The 19,387-nt window shown below is 43.7% G+C and overlaps 1 protein-coding gene across 1 annotated transcript in view; it reads right to left on the bottom strand.

The window, feature by feature from the left end:
- Positions 1–3,775: 3,775 nt before the first annotated feature.
- ACSS3 (acyl-CoA synthetase short chain family member 3) overlaps positions 3,776–19,387 on the bottom strand; it is a 124,689-nt gene continuing 109,077 nt past the window's right edge. Inside the window, exons 12-16 of the mRNA XM_030215002.1 lie at positions 16,517–16,598; positions 11,088–11,210; positions 9,886–9,985; positions 6,204–6,379; positions 3,776–4,452 (exon numbers count right to left, since the gene is read on the bottom strand). Coding sequence (XP_030070862.1) covers positions 4,384–4,452; positions 6,204–6,379; positions 9,886–9,985; positions 11,088–11,210; positions 16,517–16,598 — 550 coding nt within the window. The 3' untranslated portion in view covers positions 3,776–4,383. The remainder of the gene's footprint in view (positions 4,453–6,203; positions 6,380–9,885; positions 9,986–11,087; positions 11,211–16,516; positions 16,599–19,387) is intronic.

The raw sequence follows: 19,387 nt of genomic DNA, 5'->3' as shown, positions 1-19,387 counted from the left end.
CCTGTATAATATCTACACCACTTTTGGTTGTACCACAGAAAGGCAGTATATCAAGTGGATGATCAATACCCATAAAGGAAATTAAACCTTTCTTTAGCTGAAAAGGAGAAGACCAAAACAGAAACAATAAGAATGGAAGGGAGGATGAGTTTAATTAAGAGAAAAATCAGAAGACCACAGATACCATCAATGCTTTCGTTTGATATTCAGGATGGGAGACAGAGATAGAGCAAAAGACAAAAGGCATGGTCATAAGGGATTGTGGGGTGAAGACACCAGAATTTGATGAGTAATATATTGGGCTTTCTCAAAGTGAAGAAAGTTCTGGGACCTGACAAGAGTATACCCCAGGATACATAAGGAATTGATGTGGTACACATCACAGTTATGTTCAGCTTACCACCTGAAATGGGAGGACACGCTAGGAAAATGGAGGTGAGCAGATGCAGTACAGTTCCACCAGGTGGAAACAAGGAGGCAGAACAATATAAACCCATTAGCCAACTACAGTAAGGAGATGGAAAGCACCACTGAATCACTGAACAGAACAGAACCTTAAAGCTAGGAGGATGCAGGATCCTAGGTTTACAAGGTTTCAGTAAAGGAAAATCCTGACAAATACATTTTATTGATGTCTTTGTTGAAGAGGTTGCAGTAAAACATTGGGAAGGGAGAACCTGAATTTCAGCAAAGCATTTGATACTGGTGAGCAAGTTAGCCAGCCTGGGATTTGGACTGAAAATTAGCAACTAGGTAAGAAACTGGTGAAAGTGAGTTAGCGGGGTGTCAGTCCAGTTCTATTCAATGCCTTTCTATTAAGAAAGGTTTAGAAGGTAAAGCATACCTCTCAGCAGATAAGAATATTTACAGCAGTAGGTTATAGCAGCAAATGGAGAACCCAGGACGCCAGAGTTCTATCCTGCTGACATTCCTTATGACTTTAAGAAATTCATTTGGCCTTCCGTCATCTCAGACACAAATTCAGGGCTAGCTTTATGAATGTTAAACGCAAATTATTAGTAAATAGGCCCCAATGAAAATAACGTGTGTTAAATTATGTTAGTAAATCCAACCTTTAGACTGCAAAGCATGTGGGAACAGGGGAATACCTACTGTATCGGAATGGAACTCAGCGGAATCCCCCTTCCAAAACAAGATGAGAAGATTTAAAAAGGGACCAAAGTTCAAAAAGTATGAGAACTATGCTTTCACCCACACATAAAAATGTACAATCTAGAACACAAATGTCCAACAGCCAAATAAGCTTTTCACATAACAATAAAATTTATATTCCGCTATATACCTTCTGTTCACTATGGATCACATTATCGAGACTGGTCATTTCCAGGAAATACATAAACGATTGAGATTAAGACAGGCTGATTATACCTTAAAAACCATGTATGATTCAATACATATTTCTAACATAGGTAGGTTTTTATCTGTTTCCGGAACTGTCTAATAATTGGTCATAGAAGATAACGTGCTTTGAACATATTTGCCCAAGCAAGCAGTCTGGCAAGAAAAGAGAATGTCTAGACGTTTAGTCCTTTTCTTTCAGTATTGTATTGATAGAAAAGTAAATAAAGTCAATGATCTAACAATCCTAGATTTTTGTAACAGAGCAAACTAATGCATAAGATATGAAGGAGAAAGACCGCATAATATCTTACAAAGGAAACAAATTTAAACCATAATCTAGCCTGTATAGATAGCCAGTGTAACTTTCTTTAATATTGAGAAACTGAATCATACTTTGATAGCGAATAGATAGTAACATAGTGAATGACGGCAGATAAAGACCTGTACAGTCCATCCAGTCTGCCCAACAAGATAAACTCATTTTACATTCTATGTGATACTTTATATGTATACCTGAGTTTGATTTGTCATTGCCATTCTCAGGGCGTAGACCGTAGAAGTCTGCCCAGCACTGTTCTTGTACTAAACGTTGTGAAGATTCTGGAATCCTAAAGAGTTACAAGATTCTGGAATCCCAATTAGTAGCAACATTCCATGTAGAACCCCAAAGAGTAACATAGTAACATATTAAATGACAGCAGATAAAGACCTGAATGGTCCATCCAGTCTGCCCAACAAGATAAACTCATTTTACATGGTATGAGATGAGTCACAGCACTGCAATGTCTTAAAGATTTGTTTAGATGCTCCTAAATCGATGATATTACAATAGTCTAAGAAACTCAAGATCAAAGATTGAACTACGAGTTGAAAGTGTTCTTGATCAAACTATTTTCCTACATGTTGTAAATTTTTCATCTGCAAAATGATCTTCGCATTAGTTTAGTAATCTGCGAGTCTAAAGACAACCTATTATCCAACTGAATCCGAAGTATTTGTATAGAGGAAGAGGAGTGATGTAGATTCAGACTGATCATCACAGAAGTTTCATTTTCCTCTCTAGAATGACTAACTAACAGAAATAAATTTAGTTTTCTCTGAATTCAATTTTAACTTGTGTTGTTTCATCAGAAGAAACCAAACAGGAAAGGGATATGGATTTCATCATCACTGAGATGCTCAAGTTTGTCAATAAGCGTGACGGATGGTCTAATAGTCTATACGGGTGCGTATAAAGAGGTATGTCTAGTAGAAAGAAGGTTAATACTAGCTCTCTAGATGCCTCTTGTAAAAACTTCATTTTGAGTAGTAAGTTCAGTTCTAGAGACAAAAATCTACAAAAGAACATTGCCAAGGTAGGAGCAATTGAAAGGAGGACACAAAATGGTGCATAGATTGCAAAGTAAGCTATGAACAGAGAGTGGTATATCAAATAAAGTTTAATCATAACCATTAAAGTTTAACCACATGATCCAAATGTTCAAACGTCTAGCAATCTCCAATGAAACACCAGAAGGAAGCATTTTCTACAGAATGAAAAGTTCCTGGGCAAAGAGACTTCGGAAGAAGTTGAAGGGAGAATACCTCAACCATCTATTTTTTTTTCAGTGAGAGGGTGGTAAACACCTGAAATAGACTTCTACTGGAGGTTATAGGAGCCAAACAGTGGCAGAATTCAGTATGCATGGGACAGATACAAAGGGGTCTTTATAGTGGAGAGAAGATGAAGATCGTAGATAAGGTAAAACCAGAGATGAGGTGAACCAAGTGGTCCTTTTCTGCCATCGTCGTCTTCTAGGATACCCTGAAAAGCAAGACCAGTTGCAGTACTTGATGGCTAACCTTGCCTAGTCCTATCTTTGAAGAACCTATGTAATACATCAGGGATTTTTATCTCCAGTTCATGAGGGCCACAAACACATTTGCCCTTCAGGGCAACCAAACTAGGTGAATTAGATTTACTTCTAGATCCAATGTATATGGATTCCTTGATGGATATTCACTATGGATATCCTAAACATCAGACCCATTTTGTGTTAAAAGGTATTGCTTGAACATTACTGCAGTGGCGTTCCTAGGCTGGCTGACACCCGGGGCGGATCACTGATGCGTCCCCCCCTCCCCCCGGTGAAATTACACCCCCCCCCCGGGAGCAGCGCGACCCCCACCCTGGCGAAATTACACCCCCCCCCGGGTGCAGCGCGACCCCCCCTCCCCAGGTGCATTTTTACCTGCTGGGGGGGGGGGGGTGTCACGCGCCTGTCGGCTCTGAGTCTGCTCGTTCCCTGCTGCTCCCTCTGCCCCGGAACAGGAAGTAACCTGTTCTGCGCAGAGGGAGCAGCAGGGAGGGAACGAGCAGACTCGGCCAACAGGCGCGTGGCACCCCCCCCTCCTTAGCGGCGTGCACCTGGGATGGACCGCCCTCACCGCCTCCCCTTGGTACGCCACTGCATTACTGGATTGTTAAGGCACAAATAACTGAGACTGAATATTTCTCGCCAAAAGAGTAGCAAAACCAGCAGGGCTCGTCCAAGAACAAAAGGACGATAAGTAGAATGGACATACTTTGTATTTTGGTTGTTTCATTTTATCTATATGTATGTGCATACACATGTTATTTTTTATTCACATTTGTAACATTTTATTTACATATTCTGTATTATTTATTTTAGACCCCCTGAGGCAGGCACTTCACCGACACACGGTGCCGTGTTGGGTTTTACCTAATAAAGTATTTCCATGCTACTTATCGTCCTCCTGTTGTTCTTGGAAGAGCCCTGCTGGTCTCACTACTCTTTTGGCGAGGCTTATTACACGTAGTGGACCACAGTTTTCCGCTTTTGCGGCTTCTGCCCTGACATTGAATATTTGCCGTTCTACCATTCAATCTTGACATCCTTAGCTTGCATGACACCGTCTTACATAACGAAGAGGTTTCAATACATAAATATCCATGGCAATGACTAGTTGCCCAATACAATGACAATATCAATCCGTTCATTAGACGTAGTTACAATCGTGCTACAAATGTCGCTTCAGCGTTTCTTCTATATGCAAGAACACATCAGGGTCCTCAATGGTTGAAGTTATCTGCAAGAAAGAAGATGGACATTATGTAATAAGATGTTCGACTTGCTGATCTTATTAGTAAGTGGTGTTTCCCTTTGAAAATCCTAAGGCAACTTGCCGCAACTAGTGCCATGGGCATTTAATTTAATCTACATGTAGGTGGTGTTTTCACAGTGAAATTCCTATGACCACTCAACAAGCCTATCGAAAGCTCTATCCATTTTCTACACAGAGTGAGAGGGCAATAGCCACAGAAAATTCCTTGGATAATTGTCTTTCTAATACTATGGCACAAATGATGAGCTTTGACAAAAGAAATGCAACCATTTAAAGGAATGGAGGCCACCAGATCTGTTATACCGAGATGAGCATTAGAAGAGAAGCAGACCTTGCGCAGAGATGATTTCCCTTCCCGTCACGGTATGCACAAACCTAATCCATTTGGAGACATTGCCCAGAGAATCTAACATAATCAATGCTATTACGATGAGAGACAGGCCATAACTAAAATTTTCTATAACAAGGGGACAGTGAAAACAGAGCCCCCACAGATGTCTGATTCAAGCTGCTTTATTTTATCCTTTTCATTACGATACTAATGGAGTGATTGTGCAAAGCCAGAAAGGCTTTTTCTTTTAATATAGTTACAATTGTTCCTTGGCTTGAGTTCATATGGGTCTGTTATACCCAGAGTACAGCAAGCTTTTGTGAATGCTTTAGTCTGGATATTACACTGCTGAATGAGAGCCATCCATTCTCACTGAAAACTTCAGAAGTTACAAAGAAATGACCCATGTTGTGTAACGAATTCTTCGGGGCAGGCAGGAAAGATCCCCGGTCCTGCCTGCCCGCTGCTGGCACTGATGCTCCCCCACTGCCAGATCGCTGTTCAAAATGGCCACCAATACTTACAAGGGTGGCCTCCAAGACTTCAGCAGAAGTCTCGTGAGTCCGCCATTGGAAGTCTCGGCAGCCATTTTGAACAGCGATCCGGCAGTGGGGGAGTGTCAACGCCAGCAGCGGGCAGGCAGGACCGTGGATTTTTCCTGCCTGCCCTGAAGATTTTGTTACACAACCTGGGTGGATGAAGGAGGGGCAGGTGAGAGAGCAGGGTCACTGGACATGGGTGGCTGAAGGGGGGGGGGGCAGGAGGAGAGCAGGGTCGCTGGACATGGGTGGCTGCAGGGGGGGCAGGGTGAGAGGAGGGTCGCCGCTGGACATGGATGGCTGCAAGGGGGGCAGGGGGAGAGGAGGGTCACTGGACATGGGTGGCTGCAGGGGGGGCGAGGGGAGGGGGCACGCACACACACTCTCTCACTCTCTGTCTATCACATACACTGTCTCTGACACACTCTCTGTCTATCACACACTGTCCATCTCTCACACACACTCTCTCTCAAACATACACTCCGAGGAAAACCTTGCTAGCGCCCGTTTCATTTCTGACAGAAACGGGCATTTTTTACTAGTATAAAATAAATACAGAACATGTGGATCTAACAGAAGTTATAATAACTTGCAAATATTCATGCTATCTTCTGGGTTAATATGGAGACTAGAACAAGAGCACCTTACCCTAACAAATTCAGGGCCCTGCTTACTAAAACGCACTGTAGGCGTGCTAACGTTTTAGTGTGCGCTAAAAAGTTTGCGCACCTACAGCGCGGCTTAGTAAACAGGGCCTTCAGATTGTTTAGAACTTAAAAGTAAAAATACATCCAGCAAATGACAGAAAATGCACAATTTCTGAAATCAAAAGAAATACACTATACTTGGTAAGGCTTGCCATTCACAAGGGCAGAAAGCGTTGACCGAGGTATCTTGCCAGAACGGGTCTTAGGTAACTGTTTTACGAACACGGCTTTTCGGAAGGCTGCAACTGGACCGATGTGTTCTCTAACGAGTTTAACGATTTCTTCAACAAGTTTTTCTTCTCCAACATTTACACCTGGTGAGAGATTCCATACAACGCCATTGTAATCTCGTGCTGTGTAACCGTTAACAGGGCAGTAACATTAAGAACCTTGTTCAAGGTGACATATCACAATAATGCAAACTTTAAAAATTGTCTTCTGAGGTCTTTTCCTCCTAAACTGAAACAAAGCTGGACTCACCAAAGTCTAACTGATTTGGGGCTGCCGGCCAGCAAACATTCGATTGATATAGCCAAAGAACTTATCGGTTAAATGTTTGCCAATTAGCAGCCACAAAGCAGTTAGATTTTTGCAAATCCAGCTTTGTTTCAGTTTGGTTTTTATAAAAAAACGACAAAAAGATAATAAATGAAAATCCTAACACAGGCTCCCACTGCCTGTGTAAATGTATTGTGGAACCCCCCCCCCCCCCCCTCAGTGGAAAGCTTAATCAAGTATTTTAAACGTGGAGGAAAAAAGCCTCAAGAGTCGCCGCCCAGCCAGTCCAACTCAGCAGACTATAAGGCTTGAGCTCGGCGTGCTATCATGTAGCTTCAAAAAAAACCTCCACTGCTACTTATGTGTTAAATAACCAGTCACCAATTTCACTTGTGTGTTAAATAACCAGTCACCAGTGAAATTGGTGACTGGTTATTTAACACACAAGTGAAATTGGTGACTGGTTATTTAACACATAAGTAGCAGTCGAGGTTTTTTTTGAAGCTACATGATAGCACGCCGAGCTCAGGCCTTATAGTCTGCTGAGTTGGACTGGCTGGGCGGCGACTCTGAGGCTTTTTTCCTCCACGTTTAAAATACTTGATTAAGCTTTCCACCGAGGGGGGGTTCCACAATACATTTACACAGGGAGTGGGAACCTGTGTTAGGATTTTCATTCATTTTACAAAGCTTGAGTGTACTATTATTCAAAAAGATAATAAAAACATAAATGTTAGCATAAAATGACTGAAAAATGGTAGCCAGCTGAAAGACATTTGAAGAATTTTATAACCTATATTGTGATCAAGTCACATCCTTTGGTTTTGATGCTTTTCACATGAAGAACCTTGGAAATGAACCAGTGGAGTCTATTTGTTGCCTCCCATTTTGAAAGAATATCATCCAAGGCAGAGTACAGCACATTAATAATAAGGGCACACGGAGATATTGAGGCCGATATTCAAAGCGATTTAAATAGCTTCCCACTGCCTAACCGGCAATATTCAGCAGCATTTAACTGGGCAGTGCTGCTGAATATCCCCTGAGAACGTCCAAACAAAAAGTGGGCAGGTCAGGGCTGGCGCTGGGGGCGGTACTTCATGTAGTACCACAAGCTGCTGTGAGAGGTCCCAGCAGCTATTTTACAGAGGCGCCACAAGGGGCAGGAGCGAGAGGGCTGCCCTCCTGTCCCCAACAACCTCGCTGGACCACCAGGGATGCAGGGGTGGGGAGTCTTGCGGAGAAGTGGTTCTTGATGCAGGCTGGGAGGGAAAGGGAAATGGGACTTGATATACCGCCTGTCTGAGGTTTTTGCAACTACATTCAAAGCAGTTTACATATATTCAGGTACTTATTTTGTACCAGGGGCAATGGAGGGTTAAGAGACTAAGGGAAGGAGGGAAAGAGAGGACATTGGTGCAGGAGGAGGGGTTGAGACAAGGCTCGGGAGCTTCTTTTTTTTTTGGCCAGGCTGCCCAAAATTATCCCAGATATTCAGTGCGGTGCCCAGACATGGCCTGGCACTGTATATCGGGGGATAAATTTAGCCGGCAACAATCAGAATTTTAAAAAACACTGACCGCCACTTAGGCATCCCATTGTAATTTTTGCAAGGAGCGTATGCACATGGCATGCTAAAATATTTTTTTCAATTTTTTTTTCACAGAGGAGACGTGTCTGGGGGAGGAGAGTGGGCGCGTTTATGCAAATTGTTAGTGCATTCGCATTGTTGTATGCTAACTACATAGCGCAGTTTTCACATGCGAGTCCCTACCACCTTCAAAATAGGTTACAGTAGGGGCTCATTAGCTAATGGGAAAATTAGTGCATGGCCATTAATGAAAAAATCTGACCTTCCATTTTACTCTTGTGGTATAAATGGCCTTAGAGCGCTGGAAAGACAGTGGCGTAGCCAGGTGGGGTACCAGGGGAGCGGCTGCTCCCCCAAATGGAGTTCTGCTGGCGCCTATTTTTTTTCGTCCTGTTGCAGTGAAAATGTGCGCCAGCGGAAGTCCGCTCTCACTCCCCCCCGCGCCGTCAACTTGCCTCTGTGGAAAGTGCTTTTTTGACTCAGCTTTGTACAAGGACCCCTACATGTGTTAAAGGTGTGAGTAACGGACAGTATTTTGGGAGTCCCACCCATGCCCCATTCATATGTACACTCCCCATTCATGTGTGTGCTACAGCCCTTTATACGTGCTCTGATAGAATAGCGCTTAAGGAACTAACACACACAAGTGGTAATTTTATTATTATTTGTTGCATTTGTATCCCACATTTTCCCACCTATTTGCAGGCTCAGTGTGCAGGGCCGTGCCAACACGGTAAGCGAGGTAAGCATGGCAGGAGGGCGCCATCCTCTGGGGGGGCGCCCCGCAGCACCATGCTTACCTCGCCCTCTTCTCCCCAGATCCTTTTCCTTTTTTCTTGTTTAAATTTACCTCTGTCCGGTGGCAGCGTAGCGTTAGTGAGGAAGAGGAGGCGGCGCTCCCCCGCCCCGACGTTTCAGTCTTCCCTTTGCTCAGTTCTGCCTTCTTCTGACATCAGAAATGACATCAGAAGACGGCGGGACACTGAGCAAAGGGAAGACTGACACGTCGGGGCGGGGGAGCGCCGCCTCCTTCTCACTAACGCTACGCTGCCGCCGGACAGAGGTAAATTTAAACAAAAAAAAAAGGAAAAGGATCTGGGGAGAAGAGGGCGGGTAGTGTAGCGATCGTTTTCGGGGGGAGGGGTCAACTGCAGGGGGGCGCCGGAGACCCTAGGCACGGCCCTGTCAGTGTGGCTTACATAATGCCGTAATGGCGATTGCCATTTCCGGATTGAGAAATACAAAATGGTTAAGTCAGAGTAGATTAAGCTATCAAGTGTAGAGAGTTCATTCCTGGAATGAGTAGAGAGGTATAACGATAAAGTTCATTAGTGCCAAGGTACAGTTAAGCAATCCAGTGTCGAGTAGCGCTATAGAAATGATAAGTAGTTGTAGTAGTCCCGTTCTGGTATGGGTTTTGTTGTCTGGTATTTAGGATGGATCTTTGTGGTATGCCTTTTCGAACAAGTTGGTTTTTAATAACTTTCAGAAGTTTGTTAGGTCGTGTGTCGTTTTGATGGTAGTCGGCAGGGCATTCCATAATTGCGCGCTTATGTAGGAGAAGCTGGATGCATATGTTGATTTATATTTTAGTCCTTCGCAGCTGGGGTAGTGAAGATTCAGGAACGTGCGTGGTTGTTTTTTTTTTTCAGTGCGAACACACACAAAGAGCTGCCTAACTATACAATTGACCTCGTAATGCTCCACAGTATATACAGGCCTTGTTCTTACCATTTCTTAATACACATAGCGCTAACGGGACGTGACCTTTTAAGGGATCTTCTAAGCCAACAACCGCACAGTCTGCCACAGCATTATGCAAGAGAACTGACTACAAAACAAAAAAGGACACCAAGTAATACAATAAGATCAACATACTCATATCATGTCTTCCACTCTGCACTTATAACAACAGGGGAACCTTTTACAAAGGTGTGTAAGAGTATGCGTGTGCAGCACGCGTAAAATCGGCTTTACCGCTGGCTAGCGTGGCGCACAACGAAAACCCATGGTAGAAAACAATTTTCTATCTTCTACCGTGAGGGCGTTCCCGGCGGTAATTGTCAGTTGGTGTGCACCGGATGGCTACCGCGCGGGTAGCGTGCGAGCCCTTACCTCTATGTCAATGGGTGGCGTTAAGGGCTCAGGCCATAAATAGATGCGCGCTCTGGTTCTCATTTTGCTGCAGATCCATTGCACTGCACCCACTAAAACTGCTCCAGGGACCTGAATACTGCTGTCATGGAGCTGGGTATGACATTTCAGGCTGGCATAGAGGCTGGCAAAAAATGTTTTTAATTTTTTTTTTAGGGTGGGTGGGGGTTGGTGACCACTGGGGGAGTACAGGGAGGTCATCCCCGATTCCCTCCGGTGGTCATCTGGTCAGTTTGGGCACCTTTTTGAGGCTTGGTCCTGAAAATAAATGGACCAAGTAAAGTCGGCCAAATGCTCATCAGGGCCGCCCTTCTTTTTTCCATTATCTGCCGAGGGCGCCCACATGTTAACCACGCCCCCGTCCCGCCTTTGCTTTGCCTCCGACATGCCCCCTTAAACTTTCGCCGCTCCTGCGATGGACTGCAGTTGAGGGCGGCCAAAATCGGCTTTCCATTATACCGATTTGGCTGCCATTAGGAAAAGGGCGCCCATCTCCCGATTTGTGTCGGAAGATGGGCGCCCTTCTCCTTCGAAAATAAGCAGGAAAGTTAGTCTTCTCATAGATCTCTTTATTACTCTGGTTTGCATTTTGTTGTCATCTTATAATACAGCATTCAGATTTTAAGCAGCGTTGTGCTGTTCTCCTACACAATCTCTCTAGATTTTTAATTTTATCTAGAATACACCAGCGCAAAAACTGCAGTCTTGGTGCAAACTATTTTGATGTTCAGTGTGCTTCCTCAGACTTTAAAAAGTTCAACTAGAAACTCCGCGCTTACCTCCTCGAGGGCACCCGCTGAAATTCTGTGCCCTGCAACATTGATTACGTCGTCAACTCGAGAAAGAACGTACAGGTAACCCTCTTCGTCCATATACCCGGCATCCATGGTATCGTAGTATCCCTGAAAAATTCAGTGGGGCCCCAAATCAAAATGAAGAAAAAATTGTGCTTTCGGCACTGCTCATAACTAGTTAAATTTCCAACACTTTATTCCCACCAATGAACAATACACAAACTGATGGTACATTCCAGAACATCAATAAAAATCAATCAATCAATTTCAATTCAGCTCCTTTCAGAAAATCCACTGGGTTCACAGTCATTGATACAGAATGGGAGAAACCCCCCAATAACTCATTCTACTTGTATGGTATGAGGGTATTTTTATTTATTTATTCATTAGGATTTATTTACCGCCGTTTTGAAGGAATTCACGCAAGGCGGTGTACAGTAAGAATAGATCAAACATGAGCAGGAGGCAATTAGAGCAGCCCGGCGGTACTTCCAACCCTTGCGTGTCGTCATTTCCAGCACTACAAAATTTTTATTTTTGTAGCGCTGGAGTGTACCCAGCGGTAATCACGCTGCCCGGTTAAGGCAGGAGCCTTTACTGCCACCTCAATGGGTGGCAGTAAGGGCTTCCCCTCCCCCCCCCCCTGAAATGGCCATGCGGCAAGTGCTTTACTTGCCGCGCGGCCATTTCCTGTAGGAAGATGAGACTTCCCTTTTACCAGATGCAGTAAAAGGGGGCCTCGGCGCGCGTGTAAAACGTACACCGACGCCAGCCCCCTTTTGCCACAGCTTGGTAAAAGGGGCCCTAGGCTTCAGTTCGATTCCCACTTCAGGCACAGGCAGCTCCTTGTGACTCTGGGCAAGTCACTTAACCCTCCATTGCCCCATGTAAGCCGCATTGAGCCTGCCATGAGTGGGAAAGCGCAGGGTACAAATGTAACAAAAATAAAATAGATACTCTTTGAGATTCTACATGGAATGTTGCTACTATTGGAGATTCTACATGGAATGTTGCTATTCCACTGGCAACATTCCATGTAGAAGGCTGCGCAGGCTTCTGCTTCTGTGAGTCTGACGTCCTGCACGTACGTGCAGGACGTCAGACTCACAGAAGCAGAAGCCTGCGCGGCCACATTGGTGATCTGCAAGGGCCGACTTCTACATGGAATGTTGCCTAGTGGTTAGTGTGGTGGATTTTGGTCCTGGGGAACTGAGGAACTGAGTTTGATTCCCACTTCAGGCACAGGCAGCTCCTTGTGACTCTGGGCAAGTCACTTAACCCTCCATTGCCCCATGTAAGCCGCATTGAGCCTGCCATGAGTGGGAAAGCGCAGGGTACAAATGTAACAAAAATAAAATAGATACTATTGGAGATTCTACATGGAATGTTGCTACTATTGGAGATTCTACAATGGAATGTTGCTATTCCACTAGCAACATTCCATGTAGAAGCCTGCCCTTGCAGATCAGCAACGCGGCTGCGCAGGCTTCTGTTTCTGTGAGTCTGACGTCCTGCACATATGTGCAGGACGTCAGACTCACAGAAGCAGAAGCCTGCACGGCCACATTGGTGATGTGCAAGGGCTGACTTCTACATGGAATGTTGCCTAGTGGAATAGCAACATTCCATGTAGAATCTGAAATAGTAGCAACAGTGGAGGAGTGGCCTAGTGGTTAGGGTGGTGGACTTTGGTCCTGGGGAACTGAGGAACTGAGTTTGATTCCCACTTCAGGCACAGGCAGCTCCTTGTGACTCTGGGCAGGTCACTTAACCCTCCATTGCCCCATGTAAGCCGCATTGAGCCTGCCATGAGTGGGAAAGCGCGGGGTACAAATGTAACAAAAATAAAATAGATACTATTGGAGATTCTACATGGAATGTTGCTATTCCACTAGCAACATTCCATGTAGAAGCCTGCCCTTGCAGATCAGCAACGCGGCTGCGCAGGCTTCTGTTTCTGTGAGTCTGACGTCCTGCACATATGTGCAGGACGTCAGACTCACAGAAGCAGAAGCCTGCACGGCCACATTGGTGATGTGCAAGGGCTGACTTCTACATGGAATGTTGCCTAGTGGAATAGCAACATTCCATGTAGAATCTGAAATAGTAGCAACAGTGGAGGAGTGGCCTAGTGGTTAGGGTGGTGGACTTTGGTCCTGGGGAACTGAGGAACTGAGTTTGATTCCCACTTCAGGCACAGGCAGCTCCTTGTGACTCTGGGCAAGTCACTTAACCCTCCATTGCCCCATGTAAGCTGCACTGAGCCTGCCATGAGTGGGAAAGCGCGGGGTACAAATGTAACAAAAAAAAAAAAAAAAACAGGTACCCTCTGAGTGCCTAATTATAGGTGCAATTATAATCTCGTATGTGTTTACATAGCAATAATTCTGCAAACTGAATTGAGCCAAATGCACAGGTTCTATAACATCAGCAGTGCTGCCAGTGAGAATGCGCTCTTGACAAGCTTCAGAAAGCAAAATTTTACAAGCGTCTCTTAAATTAATAAATGTTCACTTCCTGCCTAGCTATTTATCCAGGCCTTTGGAGGCCTATGTTTGCGAGAACTACAGTGTTCTCATAGACCTAAACATCTGGTAAAAAACTTCACTTTTAACATATCACAAAAACTCAGGAAGAACAAATCCACAAACCAAGTTAAACCTTAAACTCACTATATTAAACTTGGGTTCAAAATAATTTATCTTTTTTTATTTTTATGTATGCACTTTAAAAAATACAATAAAGTGTTTTAAATTATTTTAAATGTGCTCAGACCATACCGTTTACACCCATTATACCCCCAAGAGGAATATGTGGTGGTGTCACAATGGAACCATCATTGCACATACGATGTTCCACCTCCTAATATTTGTGTATGTACATACAGCTGAGCCCAAGTAGATCTTAATCACCGGTGTATGCGTATATTTATAATACATATGTATAGGTCATAAACTATTCACATTAAATATTGCTAGACTTGAGCTCAAACCTCCGCCCATAAATTATGGTGCTTTCCTTATTACCATCTAATACATGGATAATAAAAGATACCATTCAACATTTGTTTGAACCTAAAGGAGGTAAATGTTAATTCATGACACCCTGATCTCACTTCCCCCACATATCTTACATAAACCAACCCACAATGCGATATACACACATATTCACATAATTATTTCACTTCCCTTGGGGTATATTGTGCTCGTGCTTGTGCTTCATTAAAATCACATATCATTCATCCATTCCAATCTTGCCATCAAAATAACTGCTCCCTTTAAAAAACTTCACTTGCCAAGAGGCACAATTCACTCTACAAAAACCGACCCTGCTCTGCCGCAGCTCAATTTTGTTCCTAGTCAGGACGCATTTGGGGTACAGCTAATGTTTCTGGCCTCCTCCTTTCGAGGACCCTAGAGCAGAGCACCTAAATTAATCAAGAGTATGGAGGCATCCATCAAACGGGGAAAAAAGTTAGAGCACTGAAGAAGGCTTAGAGAGGCATCTGCTGAATTGCTCAACGTGCTCTGCTCACACGAAGACCAAGTGAAATGCAATCAAATCCGTTTGCAAGCGTCCAGTTATGCCCGGTACGATGGACTATATTGTGGCCTTGCAGATGAGACAGGAAGTAGCAGAAAAAGACAATTATAAGGTTACATCCACACAGGGCAAGACAATCTAAGCAGTATTCTTATACGGTCTGTGCCAGAACCGGTGGTGGGAGGCGGGGCTGGTGGTTGGGAGGCGGGGATAGTGCTGGGCAGACTTATACGGTCTGTGCCAGAGCCGGTGGTGGGAGGCGGGGCTGGTGGTTGGGAGGCGGGGATAGTGCTGGGCAGACTTATACGGTCTGTGCCAGAGCCGGTGGTGGGAGGCGGGGCTGGTGGTTGGGAGGCGGGGATAGTTCTGGGCAGACTTATACGGTCTGTGCCAGAGCCGGTGGTGGGAGGCGGGGCTGGTGGTTGGGAGGCGGGGATAGTGCTGGGCAGACTTGTACAGTCTGTGCCCTGACAATGGCAGATACAAAACAAGGTAAGGTATACACAAAAAGTAGCACACGTGAAATTATCTTGTTGGGCAGACTGGATGGACCGTGCAGGTCTTTTTCTGCCGTCATCTACTATGTTACTATGTTAGATATTTGATTGGTTTAATTTTTATTAAACAATTTAGAAACTTCCTGGCCCCACACAAAGAAGTGTAACACTAAAAATGATTTAAAAAATAACGAACTTAGGATGTTTGTGCACGTATTCAATGCGAACAGAGCTTGTAAAATAAGGGCCTGTGTGAGTTTTTTTTTTGTGTGTGCCACTATTTGCAAAGAGGGGGAGGGGCACTCCTCACATTGCTGCCACAATGACAAAATGGCCATAAAAACCTGAATAAAACAATAATTCCCATAAATGAAATGGGAAAGAACACAAAACAAATGTTTTCCAGCTGCCCAACCAGGTACACAGCATATCACAGAACAGAAGCCATTACTGGTCCCTAACAGCTCAGTCGAGAGACCCCCCCCCCCTCCCCCCAGTTTTCAGGATGGTTTTTTTTTAGTGCTGTTAAATGTGTATATTTCTGATACTGTATCATGTCAGTCTTATTATTAGGTTTCAAATTGCTGTTTCCAAGTTTACCTCATTCATTATATTTATTTTTATAGTTGGACCTTTTACTATTGTTACACTGTTAACAAAATTGTAAGTTTTATGTTAAACCAGTGGTTTCCAGTGCATGTAAATTTCTCTCATGAATATTCATTGTGGATATCCTGAAAGCCTGACTGGCTGGGGTGCCTCTAGGACCAGGTTTGGGAACTTATGTTAGCTTTCAGATCTCGAGAGTAAACCCGAATTCTCGAGGTTAGAGAGCTAATATAAGTTCTACTCTATTTTGGCGCATGAGACGCTGCAGCACCATTGCAGAATCATTTTTTTTTTTGGGAAGACGAATGTTGCAAGTGGATTTATTGGATACAAGAGACTGCTGATGCAGGCCTTGTAGGCTGAAACACAGCTGTGTCGAGTCTTGTTCCTCAATCAATAAATAGTTTTTATCTGGAGCGTCGTCCATTTTTTTTAAAGTCTTCTTCGCTGTTTGTTTTGGCGTCGCGCACTAGAGACCACCAACGGCACTGTAGCTTTCACCAAGGACCCGATGAGGACCTGGGACAAATGTTGTCCCCAGATCTTCAGCCCTGACGTGCCCTATATTTCTGGGAATCTGGGGATCATCGCAAGGCTGGGCAGTGTGGGGGCAGGGCCAGGATCAGCTTTGAACAGCCTATTTCATGGATGCGATATCAGAGATGGGAAAAATAACCAGAGCGGTATCAAAGCCTCCTGGGAGTGGCCCAGCCAATGTAAAATCCCAACCCTTAGGTGACCATTTTACAAATCGGCAACACTTACCGGAAATTTCTGGAAATACAGATTCTTAAAGGTTTCCTCGTTTTTCCAGAGAGATGAAAAGGCTCCAGGAGGCAAAGGTAACCTTAAATAAAAGGAAAAAGAAGCTGAGCTGGAAGCACCACCCTCAAACTCACCCCTCCGGTTCAGTTCTTCAAAATACGGTACAGTAGAATCACAGGGAATCGTGGCACGAAACTCCGGCAGTGGAAAGCACCGCCGATGCCTTAAAATCATTACTTTCCAGTCACTTACTCTCTAAGTTATGCATACAGTGAAATGTCTGAATAAGCATTTGAAAATGTCCACAAACTCAAATTATAAATGTGCTTACGACCTTAACCGATGAATACCAAGCTTATTCTAGTAAACACACAACCAGGAACGGCCAGGGGTGACATCAAACAGCCCTCCAGGGCCATCTCATCTATTTCTATTCAGCAAAGTAATGCATAAATTAGTGCCCGACAAAGGTTATCCCAGCTGGAGAATATATTTAAATCATAATGTTTAATTCTGTACATTGTTCAGTCAGCGTGCATGATGCATGCTATTCTGCGCAGATACTGTCGCAGGTAACCGAGAAGGGATATGGACAGGCAGTGAAGAATGGGAATCGTTTTGAAACACGTATTTAATCAGTTGCATGATATAGTTTTATGTAAGATTAAATGTTTTTTAAGTGTTAAAGAAATAAACATTTTTGGGGAAGAGTTGATCGTCTGGACATAGCTCACCCTCTGCCTTTAATGGAGGGGGGGCTCGGGACTGGAGGATACATCCAGGGTTTTCTGTATTTGCTGATATTTTGTAACTTTTTAAAAAACTTATATTAGTTACATTTTGTTACTATGTTATTTCATTATGTCATGAACTACTCTGATTTTTCTTTTGAAACAGGACAGTAGGTAGATAAATATAAATTGTATTTGTTTTATTTTTTTTTTCTGTGTATAAAACAAGCAATTATGAGAACTAATTGACAATAATTAAAATTTACATGCACAAATTGCTAAGCGTATTCTGTAATGCAGAGCACCTAAATTCTAATGTGCGCAGCCAAAAAGAGGTGTGGTTATGGGCGGGGCTATGGGCGTTCCAAAATGTATGTGCACTGTTATAGAATATGGCCCTCTGCGCCTAAATTTACGCACTGGGATTGATGCCATGCTTTTGCTGTGTACATGGAGGCACGCAGACTTAGGCGCTAGGATATCAACTAAGTGTATTCTATATACCGTGCCTAAATCTAGGCGCTGCTTATAGAATACGCTTAGGCAGAAAAGTATTCCGTGCAGATATTTTAGGAGCCATAAATAGAATCTGGCCCTATATGCAGGTACTTTCTCTGTCCCTAGTGGGCTCACAATCTAAGGTTTGTTTTTTTTTTGTATCTGGAGCAAATGAGGGTTAAGTGACTTGCCCAAGTTCACAAGGAGCTGCAGTGGGAACTGAACCCAGGTTGCCAGGATCAAAGTCCGCTGCACTGACCATTAGGCTACTTAGCTGTGTAGCATCGATCCTTTGGAATTCATTAGCACCCGAGCTCAGACATGTGGACTTTATATACCCTTCAAAGCAGGGGTGACACATCCTGCTTGTTTAAGCAGGTATTTTCTGGTCTTTTCAGATCTGTTGGATTGCTGTATGACCCTGAGATAACACTGGTTCAATGCAATGCCAATACGAATGGTACTTCTTCATAATTTTCGTATCTGCTTTATTGCTAACTTGCGCCCAGATTATTTGGCATCCCTCCTCTCTTCTCTGCTTTCTTTTCTTTCTGTCTTTTCTACCTTCTTTCTGCTCTATCAGTTATTTGTTCTTGTCTCCCAATAATTATTGTTGTTCTATGCAATTCCCTTCTGCGACAGAATAGTGTGTTTTAAGTCTGTAAAACTGCCTTAATTATTTCCTGCAGTGTATTTCTCTAGTTTGGCCAGCAGGTGGTGCATATGTTTTTTAAGCTGCTGCAGAGCCAAGGCTGTTTTTCTTTGTTTAAGTCTTTTGGAAAGGAAGTCTGTAGTATACTTCCAAAGATTGTTGTTCTGGACTCTGATTGACCCAGGAGCTCATTTCATTTAGATTTTACTGGCTTTTCCCCCTGTCTTAGCCAGGAAGAAAAGAGCGCAGGATCTCTTTGCTGAGGCTCAGTGAACAATTATATGTCCTGATCTTCCCAGGTACTTTTTAGAAAGTAAACAAATGTTTAGTTAGTGTTATAATTGATCCATATTTCAATTACCTGTTACTGTTCTGCTGATTGCACATTTTATGTTTCACTGTTCTACATTTTTAGGTCAATAAAGAATTTTCTGTTTGTGGACTCTGTAGTCCGGACTGATAAACAATCCTGGTGGTTTCTATGTTGCGTCTATGAGTGCTTTCTGGAAACTGTGGGGCCACTGGGAGTGTAGCCTCCAGTAACCTAGAAATCACTGGGGATAATTTGAGAGCGGGAGACTCGCCCAGAGGTGGTTGAAACCCAGGCGGTGGGAGGAGGGCGCTAGTAGAGCACAAGCGTCAGGTGCAGGCGGACCTGAGCTGTGCTGGAGATAGACCCTCTAAAGTGGCCACGGAGTAACCCCAAGAGGGTGGCTAGGCGTTTCGTGACACCTTCCTCTGTGGGTGGGTTGTGATGGAGTTGTTTTTTTAAAATTTATTTACTGATTTTTTTTTTCAATCAACATTATTGTACTGTGTTATGACTAAGTCTTTTTCTGATAATGGTCTATCAGATACCTGAAATAAATAAATAAAAATATTGAGATTGGCCAGGTTTCTTCATTTGAGGACTTTGTACACTACTTTGGTCAGGGCTATAATCCATAAAGATGATTTATCTTAAACTAAACAAGTTTACGTTTATTCAAA

This window comes from Microcaecilia unicolor, chromosome 9, assembly GCF_901765095.1.
Source record: "Microcaecilia unicolor chromosome 9, aMicUni1.1, whole genome shotgun sequence".
NCBI classification, from domain to species: Eukaryota; Metazoa; Chordata; class Amphibia; order Gymnophiona; family Siphonopidae; genus Microcaecilia; species Microcaecilia unicolor.
The sequence above is the reverse complement of the archived record's forward strand: the minus strand, read 5'-3'. Positions and strand labels throughout refer to the sequence as shown.